At 52.8% G+C, this 27,888-nt stretch overlaps 1 protein-coding gene across 2 annotated transcripts; it reads right to left on the reverse strand.

Annotated features, from left to right (window-relative positions):
• Positions 1–230: 230 nt before the first annotated feature.
• On the reverse strand, positions 231–26,226 carry KIAA1614 (KIAA1614 ortholog). 2 transcript variants are annotated; one of them, XM_044439301.1, is made up of 10 exons: positions 26,111–26,226; positions 20,383–21,384; positions 18,936–18,999; positions 17,732–17,875; positions 13,757–15,420; positions 10,196–10,346; positions 7,629–7,896; positions 5,888–6,015; positions 4,492–4,676; positions 231–1,840 (listed from the first exon to the last, which is right to left on the reverse strand). In XM_044439301.1, exons 2-10 carry the CDS (start codon positions 21,356–21,358, stop codon positions 1,647–1,649), a joined length of 3,774 nt encoding a protein of 1,257 aa, XP_044295236.1. In that variant the 5' UTR covers positions 21,359–21,384; positions 26,111–26,226; the 3' UTR covers positions 231–1,646. The 2 variants fall into 2 exon arrangements, with proteins under 2 accessions (XP_044295236.1, XP_044295235.1); XM_044439300.1 differs by having other exon boundaries at positions 10,196–10,349.
• Positions 26,227–27,888: the final 1,662 nt, after the last annotated feature.

The raw sequence follows: 27,888 nt of genomic DNA on the forward strand, positions 1-27,888 counted from the left end.
GATGTGGGGAGGGGGAAGAAAATGTGCCCTTTGGATTTTCTGTGCTCGCCCAGCTGAAGGGGATGCAGCCACATCGCGTGTCTGGCAGGACAGCTACAAAATCTCCACTCTCTCAGGTTTAGAACACCAAGATCCCGAGCCTTCCCTGAACGCAGCCACCGACCTCACTTAACCCTCCTCTTAATGCAAAGCTGCTCTTCCATCAATGACTCGAGGCCCAGGGCAGATGGTTGGTTTTAAAAAAATAATTTAATCAGAGAAGCGCAGTGGAGCAAGGTCGAGAGGACCGCGCAGAGGCCTCTCCTGTCACATCCGGCTCTTGGCGCACGGCTCACGCGTGAGCCTCGTCTTTGCGGTAGCGAGGGGGCAAGATGGCTCCAGGACGCACGACAGGGGAGAGGGCGCATCTTCGCCATGGCAACAAGTGCAGGGCTCCTTCTCACGGAGGTGATCAGCCCCGTAACTGGACGTTCCCCGTTACAAAGGAAAGCCTACGTGTAGGAAACTGGCGCACCGGGAAGGAAAATGCCGGCCTAGCCTTCTCGCGGCTTCCTTTGCGTGCGGGCGCCTTCAGCCCTGGGAATGGCACTGCAGTCTGGAAGGAGAGCTTGGGACTCCATGGACTGGTGGTCCTGGAACACGAGGACAGGTATTCGGAGGCCAGGCAGAGGAGCTGTTGATGGCCCAGGGCCACCCCTCCCCAGGGCAGGCCTCGACTCTTCCTGCTGCAAGAGGGTTTGGGCACGTGAACAGATGCAGCAGAAGCTGATCTGGACGTCTGCGGTGTTTTGCAAAGAACGTGAGCGCCGAGGAGTCTCTGCTGAAGGTGCCGAGTACTTTTACAACTTCTAGGATCTTTCCTGTCAAGAATATTGGGAATAGCACATTGTCAAGGGCTGAGGGGTCTCTCAGGGGGATCTGTGGCCCTCCAACAGGATGACAACTGATACTGGGATGCAGTGGGGAAGATACGTCCCTTTTCAGCACAGAGGGGCCTTTGGAGCTGGCCTAGGCAAGCCGACCTCCACGAAGGGCCATGTCTTCTCGCAACAAGGGATACAGCTGTGGTGCTGAGCCAAAGCGGAGTCAGAGGCCTTTCAAACTCCTGGCAGCTTTCTAAGGAGACTATCCCAAGGAGTGACGGGACTGTTTTTCTTGAGTTGAACCGATGCATTAGAAAAGAGACCATCTGACGTGGACCAATGGACGCATTGTGGCTTAAGTACCATTTAGGGGCCTTTATGTACCCACCCGGCCTACTTTATTTAGGGTATGAGTTTAAGATGATCCCGCATCTTTCAAGTGTTAAGCGGCAGAAAAGTACTGGCGCTATGTTTTGGGCTGGGGCGGAAACTCTGTAACCAGCACCTCATTCAGCACCGTCCCTGTTGCTCCATCGGATGCGTGCGAGGAATGCCTCCGCTTAATTCCTGCTCCTAAACTGGGGAGAGAGGACGGCCTGCCAGAACCTCGTGTGAATTAAATATTTAGCATGCACCGGCTTGCATGGCAGCCTCACCCACAGGGCTGAGCTGCACCACCCCCTGCGCCACGCCAGAAAGGCCTCGATTCAGAAAGGAGAGCTGGGCTCGGCTCCAAGTCCCGGGCAGAGCCAGCAGGCACCAAGGCTCAAGTGCACTTCTGGGCTACCGTCGGAGTGGCCGCTGCCTCAGCACCCGCATCGAGAGGGTGTCTGCCCGCAGAAGAAGCTCGTTGATCTTGGCCAGGCCCAACCCAGCAACCTTGGCACCGTTCACTTCCAGGACCTCGTCCCCCACGCGGAGGAGCCCAGCATAGAGCTTCGCTGTGCTGGCGTCTGCCATCTCCTGGACGTAGAGGCCTGCCGAGAAAAAATAAATGGCACCCAGCATTTAGAGAGGGAAGCCGTCCAGAGAGATTCTGGCCACGAGGGGGAAAGCAGCTTCCCTGAAAAAATGGCAATTCGGAGGGAAATTGAAAGGTTATGCAGATTCTCTTAACAAACCTTACGTCTTTTTACTGCTTTAACAACATATAACTGGTAATTTATAACTTGTTATATAAAATGTACTATCTGTCATATGTACGACGGTTGCAGTGTAATCCTACGCATGTTTACTTGGAAACAAGGCATCCACCTTTGGTTTATTTTTGTTTGTACTATTTTATCCTGAAGTCTTTGTGGTGTATAGACAGAATACAGTAAATACTCCGTTTCGATTCAGTTTTGTTCCTCAGGACTGCACTGCACATTTTGAAGACAAGTAAGGGGTATGTCAAGCATTTTCCCCTCATAATGCCAAGAGAAGGGTGGGGAGGATCAGAGGGCGCTTACCCTCTCCTTGCTGACTCTCCTTCCAGCGTGCCCCAGTCTTGCAGGACAGGATCAGACTAAAAGCAACTCATCTTCAGGAAGACCCATCAGGGTTTGCGAGAAAGGAGCAGAAGGCCAGGGGAGTATTCGGCACAGGCTCATCTGCCCACCCTGCCCTGAAAATGCCCCCCGTATTCAAATTAACCCAAGGCATGTATTTCGAAAACTTGTTCACTGGCATAAATTGGGTTGGGGTGAAGGTTCCACCTCTGGTTTCCTGGAGCTGATTGTTGCATTCCTTTTGAATTCCCATCTCCTTTTTTCTGGAACTGCAAATTTTCCTAAATAATATTGCAGTGTATTTGCTGTTCATGCCAACACGTCTGTAGCAAGGCCTGTCCTGGTGCAGAGATTGGCTCTGCCGGCTACAGTAACTTTTCCAGACATGTTTTAAAAGTTTACACGCAAACCAAGCATTCAGGGAAGGGGCCTGTATCTCCGGAGCAACCTCGCTAATCCTGAAAAAAGACAGGCAGGAAGATTTGGGTGGGGCAATAGTGGCAGCTGGATTCCACAAGCAAGGAGCCACTTAAACCAGGCTTAAATGGTGCTAAAATTTAGGCAGAGGAAGGCAGATTCTGCACAGGCATGGAAGTGTGTCAACGCCATAGGAAAAGGGTCCAGTTAGTGTCTGCAGAGAGTTTTGCCTACACCAATTAAAGGAAGGTTTTACCTCTTAAATAACATCAACACTTCCGAGGAGAGGGGAGCTGGGAGCCCAGGCAGGTCTGATCTGACAGCACCCCAGCCCACCCCTAAAGGTTGCTGGGGTGGCGACAGTGCTGGAGAAGCCTGGGGTATTGCAATGAAAACATTAAATTCCGGGAACCAGCATGCTCAAGGCCAAGACAAACACTTGTCATTCCAGTCACAAACATTGCAACATTCCCCAGAGCTTGCCTGGGAAGGGAACCTGGAACATCTGCGTTCAATTACTCTTGGCATGTGACCTACTTTGGGACAGTCTTCGCCTAGAAAGGCGTGCAGCGGAATTCGAGCACAGCCATGCATTTAGCTGCTTTTCAGGCTCGGTCTTTCTCCCAGTGTTTCAGTGCCACATCTGGGGACAGCTCGACGTGGCATATGGGCTATAAGGGCTGGAGAAGACTGCTGAGGAATCGTTCGGCTTTCAAAATTGCATCCAATATTGACTTCCTTGCTAGGCTACCTGGTCTCCCTGCAGGCCATTTCTGTTTGCTGAAGCGTGCACTGGCTTGCAGAGGACAAATTCCTACTTAGAGGTAGCGCTAGGCTCAGGAAGGGCTTTCGGCTGCGGTCTTGACAAAGGGGCAAGCAGAAAGGCCGCCCATTCTTGCACTATGGAGTCTGTAGAAGCTTTTCCTAAACGTCCAGGGAAGAAATGAGAAGGTGGAATTGAAGCAGAGCTTGTAAGAGAGCTGAGGGGCTTGGTATTCCCTTGCTGTGAAAAAGCATTGTTTGCAGCCCTTCAGAAAGAAAGGACACATTTTCAAATCCACCTGATTCGGGAATCACAACATGGTTTCTGTGGAGGGCTGGTTCAGAGGAGCGGCTAGCAGAATGACTGCCTTGAGGAGCAAATGCTGGGATGGCAGTCATCGGAAGGCGGCGGCAACAGCAAGGCCAGCTCTGGCTCCTCCTCCTCTTAGCCAGAGTGGCACCACCGGGCCGAGCCCTCTCCTTGATGGTTCTCAGCAGTGCTTAGATAGGCTTGCCGTCTCAGTGAAAGATGCAAGAAATGAGCAGGGGGAAAAACAGTTGAGCAGAGCAGAGCTTCACTTCCAGCTCACTTCCAGTCCCTCAGCGAGGCAGCATGAAAGATTCCAGCATGGGAGCACAAGATGTTGCTGGCTTGTACTAGAGATGATCTGGCCCTTGAGGCCATCGCTGTTGTAAATTAACGGGTTCTGTGCATTAGAATAGTGCATACGAGCCCCAGTGGGAAAATAAGTATTTTAAGCCTGCATTGCATTGTCTCTGAAATGCTTGGTACAAATGATAAAATTAATAAACATCAGCCAGCATCCATTGAAAAAGGGGTATGGCAAGGGGTACCAGAAATACACACATCTGCATCTGCTCATCCCAGACGCAGTCTGAAAAGCGAACAGACGGGTCTTTTTTTCAGGATTTCATGTAACTCGTTGTACAGGACCTACCTGTATCAGGTCGGCCATTTCCCGAAGAGACACGAAATCCGAAGTTGCCCTGTGGGGAGCGCTGCAGCTCAAGTTGGCTCGTTCCGTCCGGGAAAACCTCTACCACACGCCCTACAGTTCTGGCCAAGTTGGGGGAGCCGATGTCCTCCACACTGAGGGAACGCCGATGTTGTGCTCTTGCTTTCCTGGGAGGGTGAGGGAGCAGTGAGACACACGCAAAACGAGCATTCCCTCTCCTCTGGGACAAAACAACTATATTCAGTGGATAGTAAGTCAATAAAATGTGGCGTTGAAGCCTAAGGTCAGGGAGGGAACAGCCACTGCACCTATGGGCTTCTAATGAAAGCAAGTTTCTAGCTCTCATCAAACTGAAAGGGTAGAAATAGGATCCAAGCATCAAGTGATCTGGATTCTTGCAGGGGAACCCTTGTAGACCAATTAAATAGGTGTGTTCAAGACCCACTGTGTCCAGTGGAGCTTTCTAGCAAGGAAATGTGTTGAAGCTTGCTGCATTTCCCACTTTGCAATTCTTTAATTCCCTGTCACTGGGCGTGACCGTGTGCCTCTGGCACACATCTGGCCAAGCCATGTATCGCAGTTCTCTCCCCCGCATCCCCCTAGCCTTTAACAAGGCAAACACAACAGTGTCGGAACTGCTTCTGCATTTGGATTGCTTCTCTTCTTCAGAAATTTAGCTGGCTCAGGGTTAAAATCTTTTTTATTGATAGTGAATTTTCTGGGGGTTTTTACAAAGCCACCTGATTTTCAACAGGAAGATGTGCCCTGGGCTCCATGGATACACCTTCGCTGTTGAGTATGGGGCTAGGAAAGCCTGGGGAACCTTGCAGATGTCCACACAAGCTGCCTTAAGCTGTAGCCCTGTGCACATTGTGGCTGGGAATGCTGGGACATGTGGGACTTTCTTCTGCTGAAACATGCATCGGATTGCTCCCTTAGGATTTCTCAGAATAATGTGTGATTTTATATTTGGTCGTCCACCAGGTTTCACAGTTCCCAAATGTCCTGAAACACACAAATGTTTCTACTACACGCACAAGAGTGGCACAGATAGGAAACAGGCCGATGTGACTATACCTGTATAGGGGATACACCTTTAAAATGTCTGAGTGTCCCCACAACACACAGAGAAACAGCCATTTGGTTCTCCTCTTCTGTGCTTATTGAAGAAAAGGTCAGCCCCCAGAACGCAAAAGTTTCCCTTAGCTTCACATTCACATGGCACCCACTTACAGGTAAAATGTGAATTGCGATAGCGTATGATCCCGCATCACGGAACCCGCACGACATGATAACCGCATTCTGAAACTGTCTGATTCCAGGAAAAAGGATTGACTAAAACCCGCGGAGCCTGCACGCGGCCGTTCCTGGGCCTCACCTGTGGGAAGCAGCCTCGGCATCCCCCGGTTCCCCCAGCAGGTAGAGGCTGGACCGATCAGCCTTGCCCAGCAGCGAATTCAGGCTTTGCACAGAAGAGGCTTTTCTTGGTTGGCAGAATGGTGCCACCTAGTGGGTGAACAGAAGCACTGTGGGTCAGAGCAGGCAGGAAGAAAACTATGTTTGGGTGAAGAGGAGAGCAAAGGTTATTTTAAACTCTGCATTTTCCTGATCCTGCTGAAAAAGGAAGAACACAGAAAGAGAAAATGCACACGGCCCCTCATCTAGAGCTTGGGGATGCCAGAGATTTCCAAGGGCTGTAGAATTTTTACCCACCTGCGGCCTGGGGACCCGCAAGTAACCCTATTGCCAGAGCCACGCCACATCAGGCTACAGCTGATTTCGGCATGCAATGCCAGCTCTCACCCCAGAATGCCAGGCACAGAGCAACGTGGGAGCACTTCTGAAAGGTGTCCTTCCACGGATGACTCTCCAGGAAAGAACTGGGATGGAGCCACGGAAGCTCACCCGTCCATAAGGCCCTGTTCTCTACAGACTCAGGAAGCCACCAGCAGAGTCCGTGGCCATTTCCAGTCAGCCGTGGCCACTGCACTGGAATATAGCAGTGGTCCCCTCAGGGTGCTGCTGGGCAACTCAAAACCAGTAAAGTATGTCTCGTCTGGTTTCCAGCCTGGACGAAGACAGAAATAGGCTGCTCGCTTGGGGGAAGGACGGGCAAAATGCATGGCCATGCCTCTCAGCATCAAAACCATGCTAAGGTTGTTGATCACGGTGTGCGCCATCTCTCTGGGAGGCGTCACGGATGCACAGCATCGTGGTGGCTACAGCCCTTCCGGCGGGGAGGACTTCACTGATCCCTGTAGCATCTTTGCCCTCCTAAGCAAGCATCGGTCCACGCCCCTCCGCTTAAGGCTGCGATGGAGGAAACCTGCCCATCTGGATGAAGGCTTGCAGTCAGTCTTCAATGGCGCAGCATTCTCTGGGAACCTGCTCTGGAGGTCCTCTGCAACGCAGCCTTCCCCATGGCCCGGGGAGTCTTCAGCCAGGGCAGCCGGGCAGCCAGCACTGCTCGCCTCCATCAGGCCTGCTCTGCTCACAGACGGGCTGGCTTGCTGCAGGGCTCAGCCCGTGGGGCTGCTTTTCCAGGAAGTGGCCTGGAACCGCTGGCCGGATGACAGGGATGCCAGGCCAAGAATCCAGAGCAGAGCACACCAGGACCGGAGTAGCTACACGGAGGGGCCACACATTCCTGGGTCCAACTTAAAGTGGGTTGGAACTAGGTCTCCTGAAGGATGACCTGCACCCACATGAACCTGCATGGGCATGAAGAGTGGCTCCAAAGCCCTGCTCTTTAACTCTCCATCAAGGTTTCCTGGACTGGCAGACACTATGGGCAGGTTCCTTTCAGGGGTGGCCCTGAACTAGCACTGCATAAACACTCATGGTGAAAAATAAGTGGCCCCATCTAACGGTTGGACTCTGCTGGCCTTGAACGTGCTGTTGATACTTGCACACGGAAGTGTATACAGGGGAGGATCCATACAGATGGATAAACCAGTGTTATTGCAGGACTTGCCCACCGTTACTCTCCAGGGAGCCACGTTTCCCCAGAGACAGCTTGAAAATCCAAGCACTACACAAACCACGCTGGGATGCTGCTGCCTGGTTTTATTTGGACACCCAAATCTGCCTCTTCTAGCAGGCACACCCTGTGGACTTACCAGCCTCAGGGACTGCAGGGAGGGGGCCTTCTTCATTTTGGGTGAGTCGGCAGGGCCCGGGCCTGGCTCCTCCGCAGGCACTGCAGCGCCCGACTCCGGGGCACAGATCTGCTCCATGCTGTAGCACCGGAACCTGCCCAGCCTCTGCTTCGTGTTCTGGCTCAGGGTGGTGAAGAACTTCTTCAGTCCTGATGCGGAGGAGGAGGAGGAAGCTCCTTTTTTGGCAAGCGGTTTCTTCTTTGGCTCTGGATTAATGTCTAGGGGTTTGCTGAAAGGCAAAGGGAGCCCACGTGGGCAGTCACAAGGCGGGCCTCTTCCTGATCACGGCACCCAAAGGAGAGCGTCGGATGGGGAAAGTCCTTATCAATAAAGTCACAAAGCAAGATCCAGCCTGCACTGGCACAGGCCTGTTGCACCAGAGGGATCAAGAGCCAGGCCTCTGGACCATGCCCCACTCTTCTCCCCACACCTGCACCAAAACCTGAAGCAGCACCCCTGCTGTAAGCCCTCCCCATCTTTAAAAAAAACTAAAGCAGACAGACAAGGAGTGGCCGCCACGAGGCCGGGCACCACCATTTTGTATGACCAGGAACAAAACTGGAGCGGCCAGACCGGTACGTCTGTGAAGACAGGAGTCGCTAGAGAAGACAATCACCCTAAGGAAAGTCAAAGGCGGAAGAAGAGGAAGTCCAAACCGGAGATGGATCGATGGGGAAGTTTGCAAGAGCGGAGCAGGGCTGTCAAGGGCCGCACGGCCTGGAGGGCTCCCATGCACAGGCCTGCCCGACGCCAGAGGCAACATGACAGTGCGTAACCGCAATGTCGGCTCCCCAGCAAGCACACGCTTGCCAATCCGCACGGCAACCTCTGCTCAGTGGCGCAGAGACCCTCCCTCCAAAATGCTCCCAAATGCCCCTGTCCACTTAGGGACTGCTCAGAAGAATTCCCTGCACAGAGAACGCCTTGCCTTTGGCGAGGCTGGAGCACCCTCAAAGCGCCCAGGTTAGGCTTGGGTTAATGCCACTCCCTGCTGGCACTGGCACCCTCCTCAAGCGACCTCAGCTTCAAAAAGCACCACCTGGCTGCCGGTTCGGAATTTGCAGCAGGGAACTGTGGGAGGTTATGCTGGAGCCATACTTCTCCCAGGATGTATGTGCACCTTCGCTTTGTCAACTGCTGCCTGGGTCAAATTAGTTTTGCAGGTTTCTGATTCCTGCACAACTTGTTGACCAAAGGAGGAAACGTGTGTTCGTTTCTAGGCACCTTTCATTCGGCTTTCCATCATCGCCGGCTCCCAACCTTGGCTTCCATCAGGGCCTCAGCAGCAAGGCAGCACCATGGAGTCAAGGGAGCTGGGCCTGGATGGAGACTCAGTGGCCGAGAAAGACCAGGAAGCCCCAAGGGGACCCCCAACCTGCGAAGTGGGAAGAGCTGACGACGTTCGGCTGTGCAAAAGAGCCCCCGTGGAAAAGCAGCTGGGGTGTGGAGCTCTGCACTTCGCTTGCAGGGGAGTGAAGCTCCCTCTGTCGTGGGAAACAGCCCATGACTCCTTTTGGGCCAAACACACGGAAGCGACGCTGCTTTCCTTTAGGGAGAAAATCCCGCCAGACACGGCAAACCTCTGGCCTACCACTTGTCCCTGGAGCCAAGCGGGGCTTTCAGGGAGGGTGGAGAGGTGGAGCCCCAGTCCATCCTCACAGCGGTTAAAGTACATACACACACGTTAATTGCTTACATGCAAGTAACATCACATTGAGACTAGCTCTCATATCCAGTTTCGTCATGCCCAATAGTTAAGTGCTCCTGCTGCACCTACTGGGACCAAAGATTTAAAATGCAACCAACTTCATAGACTGTGGTTTGGTGCTCAGGGCTTCTAAATATGCTCCTTCTCACATTGCACTGGCTTCACTTCTACACATGGGGATGTGTGTCTGGAGCGGCACCACAAGGCACGTAGGAAGCAATGCAAAACGCTTCCGGTCGCTGCATGGGGCGATCCGCATGCCCACAGCCAAGTGCATTCTGTGCTCAAGGTGCTCGCCTTTGAAATGAACCAGCCATCTTTACTTGGCTGGATAATCTCATCGGACTTTCCTTGGTGGTCCAGATCACGAGGGAATAAAAAAACCATTGCGCAAAACTTTAATCATTTACAGGAGGTGCACCGAAGCTTTTGTGGAAGAGGTCTGTGTTGGCGCATGCTCTGTCCTGTTGGGACACCGTTTCTTTTCAGAGCGGTCTGAAACGTTACACAGGGATCAGAAAGTTTGGCACGGTGACCTGCTCTGTCGTGAGCCGGCCCCAACCTGAGGGCTGGAGGAAGGTCAGGAAAAACAAACAGCCCCTCTGTTCTCATTAAAACTCACCTTGCTCTCTTCCTGGCCACCGAAAACCAATCTGAAACTTGGGCTTACACTGTCAGACTTGCCCTTTGCCAAGTTTCCCCTGAAAGGGGGATTCTGCAACGGGGTGAAGCCCCCAACAATTTGCCGATCACCTGTGTGTCCCAACTTCAGAAGACCCCCCCCCATCATTTCCTGACAATGTGCAGCACCCTTACTCACCGCTGGATCGTGGCTGCTTGCACTGGCGTGGTCTTCTGGGCCTCTGTTGCTGGAGCCTCCCTGCTGGATGACTGAGCAGAGGTGGAAGAGGGCAGGCTGGCGGCCATGGAAGCGCCGTTGCTGGGGGAGACGTGTGCTGAGGATGCTGGACCTACTGCAACCAAAGAGACACTTCCAGAGACCTTGGGGTGAATCTGCACCTTCCGCAAGTGCAACAGGCTTAACAGCAGGCACAAAGAACACCACTCCTGGTACGTGGGAAGGCTTTGCCAAATACCATTCTCTGATCTCACATGGTTTTTGGTTGCCAGGTCAGCCAGCCTCCAGATGCTGCTTTCAAATGCTAGACCAGGGCAAAATAAAGCTTCCCTCATCTATGATTCAACTGTGGATGAGGCCACCCATCTGGCAGGTATGACCAAGACCCTGGTGGGTGAACAGGGAGGAGTCGGTCTCTCCCAGCAGTGCTCACCAGGCTGCGTGGCGTGGAACTAAGGGCTGAAGAACGGGGGCTGCCGTGGTCAGTTAGAACTCGACATCTCTCTCCAGGTGCTCTGCCTGCTGGGCGACTCGTCCGGAGTGTTTGCACCTTGTGTTGGGCCGGCGGGACAGACTGGGGATTCTGCTGCTGCACTGCCCACCCCGTCACCCATCAGCCTCCCTGCCTCAGCAGAATATGGCAGCCAGAGAGTAACTGCAATCCAAAGATGTAAGACCAGTTCTGGCCCGCCTGCACTGGCTGCTGGCATGCTTCTGGGCTCAATTCAAGGTGCTGGTTTTAACCTATGAAGTCTTACAGGGTTTAGAGCTATGGTAGCTACTGCAGTGCCTTTCCCAACTACGACCTACCCAGACATTATGCTCAGCCTCTGCGGTCTTCCCCCAAGGGCCGACCCCACAGGATTTTGGAGGGTGGCAACGAGAGGGTCTTCTCTGTGGTGGCCCGCCCCCCAATCCTTAGAACAATCTCCCTGCTGTGGCCCACCTGGCACCAAATTTGCCATCTTTCTGGTACCAGGTCAAGACAGCCCTTTATGCAGAGGCCTTTCCAGATCTCCTTGGTCATCCAGGGGCCTGAGTGGATTGTCCAGGTGATTCTCCTTCCTTGCTCAGTCTTTTTTACTGTTCCCATTACTGCATTTTAAAAATTATTTTAAATTCATTCTATCGTTGTTGTTTTTATGGTATCCGTACTGTATTCTATTGTTATACAATAAAATAAACAGCTCACACAGCTTTGGCTGCAAGGCAGTATAGAAACAAGCAAGCAAACGTTGTATAATTAGAAATCTGCAAATTTGAACGTCTCCATAATTCATCTAAATGCCTCTGGGAAAGGGCACTGTAGATGTGTACAGCCTGGAACGGAAAGTAGTTCTGGAGAATGTATGCGATGTTCGAGGAATGCCTGTGGAATTTTTTAAACTGCAGCATCATGAATGAGCTACCCAACCAATATTTCATTTCTATACCACAGGACAGCCGGAGCTCTCGTGGACGTCTACAGCTGTTCATATGACAGCAGAGGTGACATTAACTTTCAAAGCTGGATTTCTGGCCTTTCCGTTTGTAGAAAATGCCAGAAATAGGTTAAAAGTCAAGTTGTAAAAATAATGAGGAACAGAAACATAGAGAAAGAATCCCTGTCTGGAATGTTTTGATTTTACTTCACAATATTCCTCATTTCTAGAGCTTCCATGTGAAGAGTTTTCTAAGGCACGTCCCTGTGGTTTAACAATGGCTAAGCCCATAAAAGCAGCACACACACTTCATAAACAGGGAGCACACAACTACAGAGCTTTCCTACACAAGGATGTATCTTTTTTTAGCTTTGTCACAAAATTGAGGTTTCTTTTTGAGCAGTGCTCAAAATAATCTCTAGGTGGCAGTGTGGTAGGGTGGAGTAGCACAATTACACAAATGGAAAAAGCATTTGCTTTCACTTTCATAAATAATACATTTTCCTTACTCTAAAAAATAACTTGCAGAAAGTACTGTTTAAAAACAGAATCCAAACTGGAGGGTCATGACACCATCTCAAGAACATGTAAGCAACCATGAGCAGGAAATGGCCAGTGCACAATAAATCTCTTGGTAGAGAAAAACTGTTAAGAAGCAGAAGTACGCAGCTAAGTAACCATGAGTCTGGAGGTATATGCGCACTATAAATGCCTTTAAAAGCTCCAAGTGTGCAATTTGGTTGTGGCTGTCAGGCTGACGGCGTCAAAGCTCTGCTCACTGTGGACACAAAAGAACTGCTCTGGCAGCTGACAAAAAAATCTCTGCAAAGCTCTCCCTCCCACTGAACAGAGCTCATTTAGCTTCCTCAGAGGAGCAAAATCAGCTGTAGGGAATTACTTGGAAAGAACAAGCCCCAGTGCAAACCTTTTCAGCCAAGGATTTCTGAGCATTCTCTGGAAAGGCTTGGAAGCAGCAAACAAGCCCACCCTGAATCAAGGTGTGAGAAATGTGTAGCCTTACTTTAGTTAGAGAGGTGTGAGGAATCCAAAGGGGGAGGGGGGATCCAACGGATTTGCATGATTCAGCCCCTCAGATTCCAGCTTGTTAACTCTAACTAGCTGGTAAAAGTTGAGACAGTTTGCAGAGGACTGTCTCTAAGATGGACCATGCCTCGTGCATTTACTTTTTGTCCGAATGACAGTTGCGCGGACAAGCATCCCCAAAGCAGGTAGCCCTGACATGACTTGTGCACCATCAGCTAGTTTGCGCAATCAGAGTTTCATACAAGTCACACTTAGAAGCATGTGGCATTTGGGTACTTATTTGTGCAAATGTCATTACTAGCTAAAAACAAATTTATAAATTGTGGTTGCAGAGGCAAAAGTCTGCAAGAAGTCTGAAGTGCAGTCACCAGATGAGAAGTGGCCACAAAATCCTTCGAGCTCAAACAAGTGGACTCTCCCTGTTTTTGGAACATTCCTAGGGGAACGGAGTCTGTCAAGTCTGGCTTAAGCTTATCATGTATAGCTGACCTTAAAGCCTGGGGAAAACCCCCTTCCAATTTTAAGAAACTCTGACCTTACAAATAGCCTGCGATCTATTAACTTTCCATCCGAACTCAGAAAAGCCAGGTGCCTAGCAACCCTATTCAGGCATCTCCACTGAACATGCAGGAGTGCGGGGAGGACTCTGCCAGTCCTGACAGATCCCATGCATCCTCCCTGCTGTCCCTGCAGCCCCCCCCCCCCCATGTTTTGGGGGCTGACAATCTGAAGAGGGGAGACTTTTCTGCCCACATAGAGCCTTAGTTCTGGAATACCAAACTGCACAGGAGGTCTATGAGATTAGAAAAGGCTCCCCCATTGCAGATGTTTAACAGGGACATGCATGGACAACAGGTAGTGGGTGGACCTGGAAAGAGGGCGATGGATTCCTCTTCATTTTGAAGAAATCATTCCATCCAGGAAGGCATTCGCTTTGCTCCTTGGTTTTGGGACTGGAATTGCCACATCGAGTGCCACATTCAAACTCTCTTGCTAGGAAGCTTCCCCAGTGCCCCCCCCCCTTCGGTGTGTGCCAAAGGTCAGCACGATCTCTTACCTTGACTTCCTGCTGTCTTCAGACCGCTCCGGAGCTGCTCCTCCGGGCCCCTCACGGCAGCCGTCCCGGGAGTCTGCAGGTGGCACTTGGACTGCGTGTTGTTGCAATTGTTGGTGGACAAGGCCAGCAGCTGCCGCTTCGACAGCACCTTTGGACTCTGCGGGCCGCTCTGCTCCTCCAGCTCAGGCGCGCTCGCAGGATGGAAGCTGCTTGGAGAGCCTGAATGAGCCGAGGGACCGAGGGCTGGCTCCTTCTGCCCCAGATCCCGGTGGCTCAGCTTGCAGCTGCCTGCCAGAACAGCCCGCCTGTAAGGCACAGGGGACGAGCGGGCTTTTCTGGTGGCGGGCGGCATGGGCACTCGGTCCATGAGGCTGCGTGTGGCAGCCACCTGCTTCGCTGGCTGCCTCGGACTTGCGCCGTTGGCCGGCCGGTCGGTATGGCACGAGTCCTCCTTCCGCCGCCTCTCCACAGAATCCGCTCCGCCACCCAGGGCCAGATGAGAAGGCACCTCCTGCATGTGGGCCGTGCATGAGGGTTCCCTCAACGGAGCTTTGGGCACCTTGGCATGGCCTTCCGTCTCGCCCGGTGGACGGAGATCTGAGGGCCGACTCCGCCCGGGAAAGGCTTCTGCCGTGTTGGGGGCGACGTGGCCCGCCCGGCCCCAGGCCGCGCAGGCCCCCTTCGAGCTGCCGTGGCCTGCACTGTGGGTGCCAGGCGTGCCATCGCAGGCCTCCTCCCCATTAGCCCTGATGCGGCTGGGCTCCCGGTGCCTGCTCCCCTCGGCCCTCTTGTTCCGGGCTTCCTTCTCCGGAGGACCAGGCCCCCCGTGCCCCTGCCTCTTGACCACGGGCGGCCGACTGCCAACACCAGCTTCTTCACTGTCGGTCCTGCAGCTGTCCGACGTGTCGGTGGCACTGTCTAAAGCAGAGTCGACCTCGTCCACGCACGTCACTTCTCCAATGTAAGTCTCTCTGATGCGTTCCGTGCAGACCCGCTGCCGAGAAGGCAGGATCCACAGGGGAGTTACTTTGGGAGCTGCAGTCCGCGTCCGCGAGTCCTCCCGGGATGTGCCGAGCTCCCTGTCTTCGTCGGCGCGACCCAGGTCCGTTCCCTCGTGAAGGGTGCCGCAAGCTGGGTACGCGTCATTTCCAGTTTGGCCTACTCCCGTGTCTGGCTTCCCGCCGGCTGCCCAGTTGCTGATGTAAGCCCCACATGCACTGCACTTCCCAGCCTCGCTGATCACGGCGGCCTTTCCTTTCTCAGAGCACCCACCGTTTCTCGGCGGGGCAAGGGTTCCCGCTCCCCGCCCGATACTCGGTTGCTCCCAGCCAGCTTTGCTGATGCCGTTCTCTCTGTGCTGGGGGTCGCCGTTGATATAATTTGAAAGATCTGGCTTGGAGGCCAGCGGGCCCCGGCCCAGGGATAAGAGAACAGAGTCCAAGACCCGCCTCTGCCGTTGCTGCAGCCGCTCCAAGTAGCGCACCTCGGCATCCCGCGCGGACTCATCCTCGAAACGCACCCGGGAAGGGGAGGACCCGCGCTTCCTCTGCTGCCCGCAGCTGGACTCCCCGCTGGACGAGTCGCTCAGGTTCCCACTGGTGTGGGCGTCTCCATCCTTCCGGGCGAAGTTCCTCGCGTCTGCAGCAGAGAGCCCGCAGGCGTCCCTGGGGAACAAGAGGGCGTGAGGACATGTGCCTCTGCCCAGCCGATCACCCCTTGCTCCCCTTGGCCTGGGCAGGGGCAGCACCTGGCGTGAGGGGCACCTGCTGGGGCCTAGCGAGGAGCCAGGCCTTGGGGCACTGGCCATCCACTCTGCCAGGGAGCAACAGGTGGCTATCATGCAGCCTGACTGCCTGGGAACCCATCCTGCCAACAGGAATTGGACACTGAGTCCATCGGGACCTTCACGCTGTGCTGCTGCCGAGTCTTTAAGACAGCAGGAAGCAGCACAGAGAGTCTTTGGAGCTTTGCTGAATAAAGAGGGTCTCTGACTCTCAAGGCTGGACAGCATCTGCTGGCAAACTGGCAAGGTGGATTTAAACATAAAGCAGAGGACGGTGCGGGACTGCACCAACATGGTTTGCAGTCTGCACAGCAGCTGCAGAAGCAATTAGGTGATGCTGTTAAGCAGGCCTGACTCAAGTCTATCAGGATGAAACAACAAGAGCCGGTCTCTAGTAGGCCCACCACCCAGCTACAGGCCAAAGCCAGCTTTCTAGATAATAAGCATAGGTAATTATCTGTAATACAATCATTTGCTTATAATTATCCGGACTCACCCAAAAATAAATGTGGAGAAGTATAAATATACTTTCCATGTGTCATGGGAAGAAGAACAGGGTCCAAAAGCCCTTTTGGATGAAATCAAAGCTGGGGTGTTCAGAAGGAGTGCATTTTAAAAGAGTCTGTTGTGATGCATTCCTGGAAGGCCTCAGGTTAGTCCCAGAAGACCCCTTGCAGGAACAGAAGTGCTCCTTCCAGAGACTGAGAACCAGGAGAGGCTCCCACCAGGGGAAAGTAGGGAGAGGTGATGTTCCCCCATAGGCAAGGAGCTGCAGCTCAGCGGTTGGACTCAGGAGGTCTTCAGCTTGATCTGCAGCATCTCCAGGCAGGGCTGGGAAATCTCCAGCCGAAACCCCAGTCAGCTGCTGCCGGTCCATGTCAACCACACCTGGCCAACGGTCTAACCGAGTGTAAAGCGGCATCCCATGTTCCCTTCTCCTGCAAACCCCCGTCCCACCTCACACTCTCTTCTGGAGACAGGCTCTCACGGCCACCTGAATCACGCTGATGCTCAAGAAAGCTTTGCCATCATGTGCTCTGACACTCAGCCCTGGCAGTCACACAGAAGGAGTGCACGCCCAACAGCCAGCTTTCCATCAAGCAGACACAGAAAATCGTTTCCTGTGCAACTGGTACTAATATACTTCCTTTTCCTCCAAAGAGCTGAAGGAAAAATGGAAGACAGAACGGCAGTGTGCATGGGGCAGGGTATGTTTTGTGGGCAGGGCACTGACTTAAGATGTCCAGATTTACACAAACAGGGGCAGTCAATATTGCCTTGGAAAAATTACAGGTGAGCCTGAGTGCCAAGACCTGCATGCTAGGACATGTCGCATTTCTGCACCTCCCTTTCGGGAGCTCTGCAAAAGCTACCCGTATGTAAGCAGTAAGGAAGACGAACATGTGCACTGGGCACCGGAGAGAGAAAAGGTGACATCCCATTCCAGTCAGAGGATGAATATACCAGCTTGCTTGGCATGAAAACAATGCGTTCATAGTATAATCCTGAAGTCTATTTCCCATAAACGGCAGTAAAGTGCCACACATTTTTTGAAAAACAAACATAATCTAAAATAGCCATAGGTGTATTCATCCTTTATTCTGAATCTTATTAACAAAACAATCGGTCACACGTCATGGTTAATCCTTTCTAACATTTCACTTTCGTTCTGCGGTTAGGGTTGAATCAAATGTCTGTGTTTAATTCCTTAGACCTACACACATTCCTGCCCCATGAACCTTTGTGTAATTTCCTGGAGTGCTCTCCTTGTTTGGCAGGTATGTTTATACTTGCAGCGGGCTTAATTCCTCAGTTACAAATAGCTTTAGGCCGACCGCCTGGCAAGATGAAATACGATGAGTAAAACGCTACACATCTAAGGGGTGGGGGGTGACTAGTGGAATTAAGCACAAATGTATACTTTGTATACAGCAAATAAGCTCAATTGGAATATTTTGTGCTGTGGAGCGGGGGAGGGCGGGGAGGCAAGAGGGTGGCTGGGAGAAAAGAGACAAGTGGTTTACAAATGTGAAGAACGATAGGCAAGAAAAGGAATGTAGGCAAGGAAAGCCAGGGCTCGCACTGAGTGCCACACAGAAGAAACGGATCTTAAGTCCGCTTTCCCTGCTCTCCTCCCAGGACCAGAGTGCTGGGGACAGCAGGACCAGCACAAGGGAAACGGCTGTGCTTACCTCCTTTCCTGTGGGGCAGGAGACAGGATGTGATGGCTGGCGCGGAGGGGGTTCGTCCTGGCCTTCATGCGAGCCCTCTGCAGCAGCTGCTTGGCCTGCTCATGCCGGGGACTCAGCTCCAGCTCCTGCTTGGGAACAAAGGCCCTGCAGGCCAGGGAGCAGGGATTAGGAAAAAAATAACAAGGATTAAGAGCGGTTTAACAGTGACGGCGGCAGCTTGGTGGGGAGACAGCACGCTCGCAGAGGCCGGGTGCGCGCGCCCGCAGAAGCCTGGGTGGACACTAGGTGGCATCTCGCCAAGCCAGGAGGAAACAGACTGGCAGCGGGCAAGGCAGATGCAAGGAATGGCTCCTAGGCATGCCTGGGACCAAAGTGATCGGGGCGAGCGGCAAGGAAATCCTCAGGGAAGCCAAATGGTTTACAGGAGGCAGATGCCAGACACCTGCACCCTGCAGATTATGGCCGCCATTCATGAGTACAGCAAAGAAAGGAGGGGGGGTGCTCAGGAGCCCATTCAAAACGGCCTCCTGGTGACGCTGCGTGGCCATGCTTGCAGGAAAGAAAATGGAGCAGGGGGTGCCAATTCTGCAGTGCACCGTCACAAGCAAACATAGATTTTGCAACCTTTATAGGTAGGATTTCTAGACTTATAACACAAGGCCACATATCCTAACAATGCTTTCTCCTCCTCTTTCAGCAAAGTTACATGAGTGCTCAGATGGAGAAAAAATTCTTCAAGCAGAGTGTAACAGATTGTTCCCAGCACTGGTAGGAAGGGTGTGCGTGTTATACAGCACAGATGCTCTCACAGGCACAGTCGTAGATGCCTACAACAGCTAAACACGTGGCGACTGCATACACGCGCCTGTCAAAAAAACCATGGACAGCATGTCCGAAAGCCAAGTTTCGACAGCCAGTGTTCAAATCTCCTTGTTCCATAAGGTCAGTGGCTCACATGTTCCCCTTCTCTGAGCACCTAGAAACTTGGGAATGGCTGGAAAAGTGTGAGGAACCAGTCACTAGGACAACCGTACAGGATACACGCAACAAAATACACGCAACAGCTCTTCTAGGAGCCACCCTCTTTCATGAGCACGGGTAACTTGCTGCTTTGGTTGCAACTTACTAGGTTGCTTTTCTCACTTTAGTAGGGAAATGAGGACACCCTCCCACTGCCCTGAATTTATCAGCTCTGGAATCTTACCGGTAGCCTTCAGAGTCCTGTAAGGAAACGCCAGAATCCCAGTCTATGTCATTTGCCAGAATCTCTGTAGGTACAAGAGGAAAGACACGGACAGATACTTTTAAGGCCCATACTCGCGTGAGGTGCAGCGGAACACACGAAAACACACACCAGCTCTAGCAGAGATGCAGCTGCTCATGTCACCCCCAGGTCTTGTTACGCAAGGCCCAGCCATCACGTCTCCAGGCTCAGTACAAACAAGCAGCATCTCAGAAGGCCCTGCCTGTTCTGAAACTCTGGAGCACTGGTGCCCCTTGCAGTTCAGTGCCTTACACTGCCGGCAGCCTGACTGGCAGTACAAGATGCAGTATTACGAGAAGGTGGAGGAGTATTTATACCCCTCCCGTTCCCAGTACTGGGACTCAAGGCAGCTCATAACATTACAACTTATACAACTAAAGCATTCATAAAAATATACAATAGTTGAAATACAATTAAATCAATAAAGCATCAAAATAATTTTAAAAATCCTAGCAGTGGGAGGCACTTCAAAAAGTAGGGAAACCTTGTGCCCTGAGGCAGACTTATCCCTTTAAAATGTGAGCCCTGGACCCTCACCTCGATTTCCCCTCAGGTTTTGCCACTTCCTGAGGTCCTGTCCTTCAGGTACATTACAAAACTGAGAGACAGTTGGGGCTTCCTAACACCCCCAAAACCCGTGGGGATCCTGCTTGGAAGGGGGAATTGTGCAGGTGTCCCTCAAAACTTTATTTTTTACAGGTTCTTGGAGGTCCTTGTGTCTCCATGTTATACACACTCAGGAAAATGATAGCAGCCTGGGGCCACAAAAGCACCCCCCCACCAAAAAAAGGGGGGGGAATAATGCTGCAAAGAGTGGTTTCTACCCCCAACCTTTAAAAAAATCAATCTAGAAAAAAATAGTGTACTTCAAACTCCAGTTGGCCACAGACACTTGTTGGCTTGGACACAGCATCCAGGCAGCTAGCTTTTGTTTTGAAATGTGTGCATGTGTAGAAAACAGAATCTTCAGAAAGAAGAAAGACACTGAGGAATCAGGAGCTGAAGTCTGGGCCATCAGAGGCAAGGACTAACGGGTGATGCTGAAGTCTGGTCACATCAGACATGGTGGAAGAAGATGGCTCCTGCGGAGTTTGGGAAGAGCTCGGCTTCACCTGGTGCCTCTGGGTGAAGCTAATGGACATGGGTGGGGAGGGGTGAAAGGAATGGCCAGAGCTCCTGCATCCTGTCTTCACTCCTCCCGGAGGCAAAAAAGAGACCGAAGCCCTGCGAGTTCAGCTCAGACCCTGGTACCTAGCAAGCCCAGCACGTCAGAACCTGCAAGATGCTGGGGAAAGAGGAAGCAGGGAGCGATAGACACGGAGGCCAAGTTCCAAGTTTCCAAGCTCACTCCACCCCTAGAGCCCCACTTGGCCTCACACGCACGTACCGTTGCTGGGCCCATCATGCCCATGGCCTGCGGTTTTCTTCTTGTGGCAGTGCAGAGCTTGCAGCTCCCGTGAAGAACGACTAATAAGCTGCGATGCACTCAGTATCTCCTGCAGCACCGAGCGGTTCCTCTCCACCTTCTCCGCCAGGGACAGGCTGCTGGCGTTGCTCCCACCGCTGCCGAGACTGTCCCAGCTCTCCGCCCGCCAGAGCCGCCTGGTGGCTGTCACCCCACAGGGGTCCTTCTTGTGGGCAAAAGAACCGCTTTCGAAATCCCTTGCCAGAAGCAGGTGTTCTTCTTCCCCACCATGTGCTTCCTCAAAGTATCTCTGCAGGAAGGAAAGGTCCTTCAAGGAGCTGGCCCCATAAAGACCATTCTGGGGTGTCCTTTTGGCCGTGCTGCCCAAGGGGCCCTTTCGGTCAAGCACGTCCCTTGGCGGAAGCCCCTGGAGCTCTTCAGGGGAAGCCCAGTCGAGGCCTCCCGGCTCCTCCGCTGCTCTAGAACCTTTCAGGGCTTCGAAATCACAGGCGGAAGGGCTGCCAAGGATGGCTTCCTGAGGCTCCTCCTCTCTGCGAGTGGGGTAGTCGGTGCTGTCCAGCAGCACATCGGTCAAGTAGGTGCGGATCTGGGCTTGTGGTTCCACCACCGCATCCTGAGCAGCCGGTTCCACAAGCAGCTTCCCCTTGCAGGCCTTGGCCTTCCTTGGAGACACTTGCTCTTGAGCTGCCGCCGCCGCCGCCTGCCTGTACGCAGCACTCCGCCTCTCCTTCAGAGCTTTAACCTTGGACTCCAGGACAGAGATGCTCTGGCCTGTATCCCCCGACGGCCTGACTGGAACCCAGGCTGGACCACTGAGGCCATCTCTGCTCACATCCCCAGAGCTCTCAGGGGCCTGTCTGAGTCTGGGGTGGTTTCTGACACACTGCCTCAAGTCCTTCATGGCCTTTCTCCTCTCAGCAGGGAGATCCCCTTCCATGCTGCCAGCTCCAGGTAGAAGGGAACCTTTCATGGGGAAAACAAGAGCAACAGTTCAGAAGAGCCCTGCTTCAGGGAGCATTTGCCACGTTCAGTGCATGCTACAAGTGGTCCATTACAGCGCTCTGGAGGGGGCTGTTTATGCTGCACTGAAAATATTAATGCTTGTCTAAGGCAACCACAATCCTGCGCAAATGATATCTGACTTCTCAGCTAGTGTAAGTTGCACACAGTAAGTATAGTTGAGTGTTTTGTTAATTGTACATTAATTGTAAAAAAATATTATTTTTTCCTTAACCACACAGTGGGGAGATAATTCTGTAGAATATTAATTGTACACCGTTTATTATTTTTTCCTTAATCACACAGTGGGGAGGTAATTCTGTAGAATATTGAAGACTGCAACACCACTTCTAGAGATGCATCTACAACATGCTAAACTAAACGTCTGCATTCACATAATCCGAATTTTCTGCCAAGCAAAGCTGATTTTTGCAATGAATACCTTAAACAAATTGAACAATTACCAATTTGGCATGATATATTCTGTGAATTTAGTATTCCAGCTTGTTCCTAACCACCAAAGGTGATGATTCTGTAAACCCTTTGCTTCCCAAGTCAACATTCTTCTAAGAGTAAATTTGAGGCTACAGGAACCAGACATGCTCTTATTCTCAAATGAAAGCAAAGATGCTCAGAATGCTAAATTCTGACAGGGTTTGCAGCTTAGGAGTGCTCCTCGACCCTGAGCTGTCTTTAGAAGCTCAGGTGACGGCAGTGGCGAGGAGTGCCTTCCTTCAGCTTTGGCTGATCCATCAGCTGCATCCCTTCCTGGAGAACGACTGCCTGGCGACAGTGACACACACGTTGGTTAACTTCCCAGTTAGATTTCTGCAACGCACTCTACGTGGGGCTACCTTTGAAGACAGTCCGGATACTTCAACTGGTGCAGAATAGAGCTGCCAGGCTGCTGACGGGGACTGGGCGTCATTCTCATATAACCCCAGTTCTCCGTCAGCTCCACTGGCTCCCGATTCAAGTCCGGGCCCAATTCAAGGTGTTGGTTATGACCTATAAAGCCCTCAACGGCTTGGGACCTGGATATCTAAAGGAACGCTTGCGCCCATATATGCCCTCCCGCCCCTTGAGATCAGCAACGGATGCCCTTCTCCGGGAACCCTCTGTGAATGGTATTAGGAGGGTGAGTACCCAGAGGAGGGCCTTCTCTGCGGTGGCGCCAAATCTATGGAATGCACTCCCCAGAGAGGACCACCTGGCGCCGTCATTATTTGTTTTTCGGCGCCAGGCTAAGACCTTTTTATTTAAAACTTATTTTAAGTGTTAATTTATTGGCTATTTGTAGGATTTTAAAAAACCCACCTGATAATAAGTCACAGTAGATTGGCTGTTGTGCTAAAAGGGTGCATGGATGCATCTGTGGACTGGATGAGGACTAACAAATTGAAGCTCAATCCAGGCAAGAAAGAGACGCTGTTAGGGAGTGGTTCCTCTGACCAGAAGGAGAGTGCTCAGCTGCTCTAAAAGGAGCTGCACTCCCCTTGAAGGGGCAAATTCATAGCACGGGGTCCTTCTTGAGTCCTTTCTGTCATATGAGGCTCAGGTGGCCTTTGTAGCACGGAGCGCTTTCTACCCACTCTGGCTGCTGGCCTGGCTATGCTCTATCTGGACAGGGATAGCCCAGCTTCAGTGATCTATGCTTTGGTGAGCTCCACGCTAGACTACTGCAACACCCTGTGTGTGGGACTGCCCTTGAAGACTGTTCAGGTACAGCAGCTTGTGCAAAATGCAGCAGCCAAACTAATGACTGGGATCAGAAAGTCCAAACATGTAACACTAATTTTATCTCACTTTGGCAATCTATTTGCTTCTGAGCCTTGTTCAAGGTGCTGGTTTTAATGTATAAAGCCCTACACAGCTTAGGAACACATTATCTGATGGAGCACCTCTTAATGCCATCTTCCTGACCACCATGCTCAACATCTGAGGCCTTCTTCTGAGTGCCACTGTGTTGTTGCCAATCTTTTGTATATGTGTGTGTGTGTGTGGGGGGGGTGTCCCCTAATGCATGCAAATATTGGAACCAATCTTTAAATGTGGTACTTTAAAAAAGGTTATCTGGAGCCTTTCTGCATCAACGCCCTTGACTGGTACCCGCAAGCCACAGCTTAAAGAGGCCCAGTTCCAATTCTTGAGCACAGCTTTGATCTTACCACATTTTCACAAAGCAAGATGTCATCAGAAGAATCAAGCCAGCTTTTGAGAGGCCGAGTGTTCCAAGTTCAAGCCAGATTTTGCAGTAAGAATGGAAAAAAATTAGTACACTAGCACTTCCATGCAAAAATTGTGTAACAACTATCTTCTGAAATTGGGGGATAGGAAACAGCATTTCACAGCCATTCTGGGAAGCAGCTGTGTCATGCCGATTGTCCTGGACTTGTTGCAACCTGGGCGAAGCCACGGGAGCAAACGACAGTAGAAAAACCCAGGCTGCATATAACAACCAGCACATGGTTGGTTGGGGCCACACTGCTTCCCACCCACTTGATACTTTCCATAACACTTTTGTTTAAGGGAAAAAATTAGAAAACACAGGAATACTGCATCTACCACTTGTTCAATATGATGTATGAACCTGAATCTATGGCTTGCCAAGGGGAAAACAGTGCAGTGTTTTAAACTAACAACAAACCAGGGGTTAAAACTCTTAAATCATTCCCCCCTCAGGAACCCAGAGAGCTGGGTTCCTAGCCTGCTCTTTAACCCAGACAGAAAGCTGGAGCAGCAAGCCTTTGGGAGCTATTGTTCCATGTGAACTGTACATAAGCGCTCTGCTGTCTGAAACACACATTTAAGAAAAGCTGCCATTCAGATTCTTACAGTCCAAACGCAATCCCCTTGTTGAAAGTTCAAGAGGAAGAGACATGGCTGATGCCAGCAGAACAAAGAAAGAAGTCATCGCACTGCTGAATTCCTCACTGCTAGAAATGGCCAGACAAGCCCTCAGTTCCAAGGCTGAGTGTAAACAATTCTTGTTCTCCACTTTGTCTGATGTTACTTTGGATTGGTACCCTTTCATTCTGCTTTTATCCACTGGCATAGTTTTCAATGTGTTTATTTATTTAAAGCTTTTATATGCCATCCAATACTAAAGACTTTGAACTGCTTACAAAAAACAAAAAATGAAACAATTTATTATACAAATGAAACATCTCTGGACCAAGCAGAAGAGGTGATGTCGGGAAACATAACTCTAGAAACATTACCCTGTTTCCCCGAAAATAAGACACTGTCTTTTTTTTTTTTTTTTGCTCAAAAAAACACATTAGGTCTTCTTTTCAGGTAGGTCTTATTGTTTAATGTACAAAATGTACATTTAATGTGCACGCTTCCGCTCTGCACTTTGCTGCTGGGCACGCTTCTGCTCTGCACACCTCTGCTCTGCACTCCAACTGCAGCCAAAAGCCATATACACCGATCCTCTCCAGCGTCTGCTACCTGTACTGCCACAGGCAGCGGAGGAAGCAGAGTGGCATGAGCCGATGCTTCCTCTATAGTGCCGGCTCCTGTGACAGGCGGCGTGCATTGGATATCACTCCGCCCTTGACAGGAGCCAGGACTATAGAGGAAGCATCGGCTTAAGCCGCTCTGCATCCTCCTGCTGCGCCCTCCGCACCCTGCTAGCACTCTGCAAGTAAGCCAAAAAAGTAAGACCTATTACCAATAATTTTTGGTAAAAGGTCTTACTTTCGGGGTAGGACTTATATTATAGGGCCTACCCCGAAATAAGACTAGGTCTTATTTTTGGGGTAGGTCCTATTTTCGGGGAAACACGGTAGTAACAGTGCGGATCTGTTAGGAAGACTAGGTGTTGCTTGCTTAGATGAAAGCAATTGCTCTAACACGGGGCATGAATCTGTCTTCTGTCACACTGCACACATATTACCTCTGTGGTCCTTCCAGGTGAGGACCAGATACCTGGCAGGACACAGTGGAACAGATAATGCTCACTTGCCAACATTCAACTAAGGTGCATTCACATAAGCAGCACATGCCAGGCCTCTGTGCAAATACCATTTAGCAAATCATGGGCCGTCGAGGGCAAAACTGTAGGCCACAGGACCTTTGGGTCCAATGATGCCTGGCTGCCCTGGACTGGCTGAGCAGCAAAACATGGGTGGTGCATCAGGGATTAAGCACAGCACAGAAGCAAGACCCAGAAACTGGCTCCTCGGACAGATTCCAGAAGCAGCAAGGTGTGAAAGCGCCGAACAAAAATTGGGCAAGACAAGCAGGGAGCATCCCAGATCTGAGACTCCAGGAACAGCAGCCCCTACTCCTGTTCACAATGTGTCTGACCCATCCATCCATCCTCCACCACTTAGAGGGAAGGGAGGCGGTTGCCCGTCAGGGCTGGATCCAAAGTTCGGCAAAGCGGGTCGTTTGCCTGGGCCCCATCCAGGCAATGGGTCAGCTGCCTGGAAAGTGAAGCGGTTCTCTCTTGCGCAGGGCATTACAGGAAGTCAGCAGTGTGGGTCAGAGTTCTGGGAGCCTTGCCTGAGCCACCCGCCTCTTCCAATGCTCTGGTTCCCAATACTCACCAGTGAGGAACCCGTGCAAGCCACGGTCATGCGCTCCAAAGCATACTCACCCAGCCTTCTAGGACCAGCACCAATCCTGCTCCTGAGAGCGGGAGGGGAAGTAGGGGGCACAGGCGCCTATGCCGCAAGCTCACCGTTCGGGGACGACGTTCGCTGCTGGGTCCATCCAAGCCCCGCACAACCCCTTGGCGGGACTGCAGCCGAGGAGCCTGGCGGGGCTTTCACCCCATCGCACCGAGGCCGAACCGAGCAGCCCGGGGCGGTTCATGCGGCCGCACGGCTTCGTGGCCCCAGAGCGCGGCTCCTCTGCAGCGTGGCCTCCCCGCCGCCTTCCGCCCGGGGCGCGACGGCGCTAACACGCCGCGACAGACGCCTCGGCACCGGCCTCTTCGTGGGCCGCGCAGCTGCAAGGGCCGAGCGAGCCCCGCGCCGCCCCCCGATGCCCAGGCGACGGCTCCCGGCCGCGCTTCAACTGCCTCTTAGCAGGCGGGCGGCGGCGGCCAAGGCCGGGCAGCTCAGCGGCTCCGGAGGAAGGCCCGGCCGGAGTCCCACACCCGAGGAGAGCCCGAGGCGGGAGAGGCCGCGCCCGCTCGCTGCAGCAGCCTCCGAGCCTCACGGCCTGCGCCGGGCCGCAAGGCGCGGAGGAGGGACCGCTCCCCGCAGGAGCTGGAGCAGCAGCCGCGCTGACCTCTCCGCCTCCGCCTCCCGCTTCCCCCGCCGGCCGGCCAACCGGCCTGCCCCTGCTTCCCCCGCCGCCAGCCGTGCTCCGGCCTCCGCGGCTGAGAGCCGCATGCCCGGGAGCCCAGGCCGGATCACGCCCGCCCGCCGCAGGCCCGGCGGCCGGAGGGGCCCGCGCGGTCGCCATGGCGACGGGCCATGGCCGCGAGGGCGCCGCGGGGGGACAAGGCCCGATCGGGGCCGGGGCGGGCGCTGCGCGAGTCCCCCGCGCGGAGGGAGCAGGCCGGCCGCGTCGACTCGGCGCTTGGAGGCCGCCGGCCCCTCCTCGGCTGCCGGAGGGAGAGTCGGAGAAGGGACGCCGGCGGGAAAGGGGGGAGAAGGAGGCTGGGCGGCCTCTGGCTCCCGCTCAGGAATGCCCGTCTGCGGAGACTCCGTTTCCACAGACCGCTGGCGAGGACTTCAGGCGCGTTCAGCCATCGGGGAGAGCCCCCGGGGGCCCGCAGAGCTTCCCCGGGGGCTCTGAGGGGGCGAGCGGAGCGTCCCGCGGGAGAAGAGCGTTTGTGGACCCGGCAGCATCCCTCCAAGATGCGCGGGGGGAACGCCTGTGTGCAAGAGGGTGTGATTCCTGCAGAGCTTTTCCAGGCTTGCAAACGCCTCCAGACTGCCTGAAGCGGGGTTTATTTCACGCTATTGTATTATTTAAATGAATGCGTCTGTTCTTATGCTACTTTGATTGAAAAAACGGTCAAGGCAGCTCACAAGCCGTCCAGAGACTTTTTTTTGATATTGGACGGCCTATAGAAAGTTTAAATAAATAAATAAGCTTGTGAAAACAGCAAGAAAGTACCGACAAGTCAGCAGTAAAAGAGACAGCAGATAAAGTCTTTGGCTAACAAGTTGGGGATGTTGGGATCAGTGGCAGACATGCCACCGCCGGCCCCCCAGAAAGGGGCAAGAGGAGGCCTCCCGTGGCACGCAGCTTCCGAGCAGGGGTGCCAGCTGCCGAGGGCAAGAGCCCTGACTGACCCCCTTGACAAAATGAGAACGAGCGAACAATGCACCCCTGAGCGGAAAGACGCGAGTCACCAGCAGGCATGGCAGGGCAGCAGCAGAAGCGGCACAATGAACGGCAAGACATTATTGAACCTGCCCTGTCCCAGTTGGAGCCTGGCAGAATCCAGCTTTTCAGACACCTGTACAGATACTTTGCTGATGACACACCTTGTAACTGACC

This window comes from Varanus komodoensis, unplaced genomic scaffold (assembly GCF_004798865.1).
Source record: "Varanus komodoensis strain SLA01 unplaced genomic scaffold, ASM479886v1 scaffold34_1, whole genome shotgun sequence".
NCBI classification, from domain to species: Eukaryota; Metazoa; Chordata; class Lepidosauria; order Squamata; family Varanidae; genus Varanus; species Varanus komodoensis.

Excerpts from the sequence above, each read along its gene's own strand:
- KIAA1614 (XM_044439300.1), bottom strand. The coding sequence starts at position 21,358 with ATGGAAGGGGATCTCCCTGCTGAGAGGAGAAAGGCCATGAAGGACTTG. Across the intron at positions 15,421-17,731 it reads CCTGCCCCACAGGAAAGGAG|GGACGCCTGCGGGCTCTCTG; the intron begins GTAAGCACAGCC and ends CTTGTTCCCCAG. Across the intron at positions 4,677-5,887 it reads GCCGAGGCTGCTTCCCACAG|GAAAGCAAGAGCACAACATC; the intron begins GTGAGGCCCAGG and ends TCACCCTCCCAG.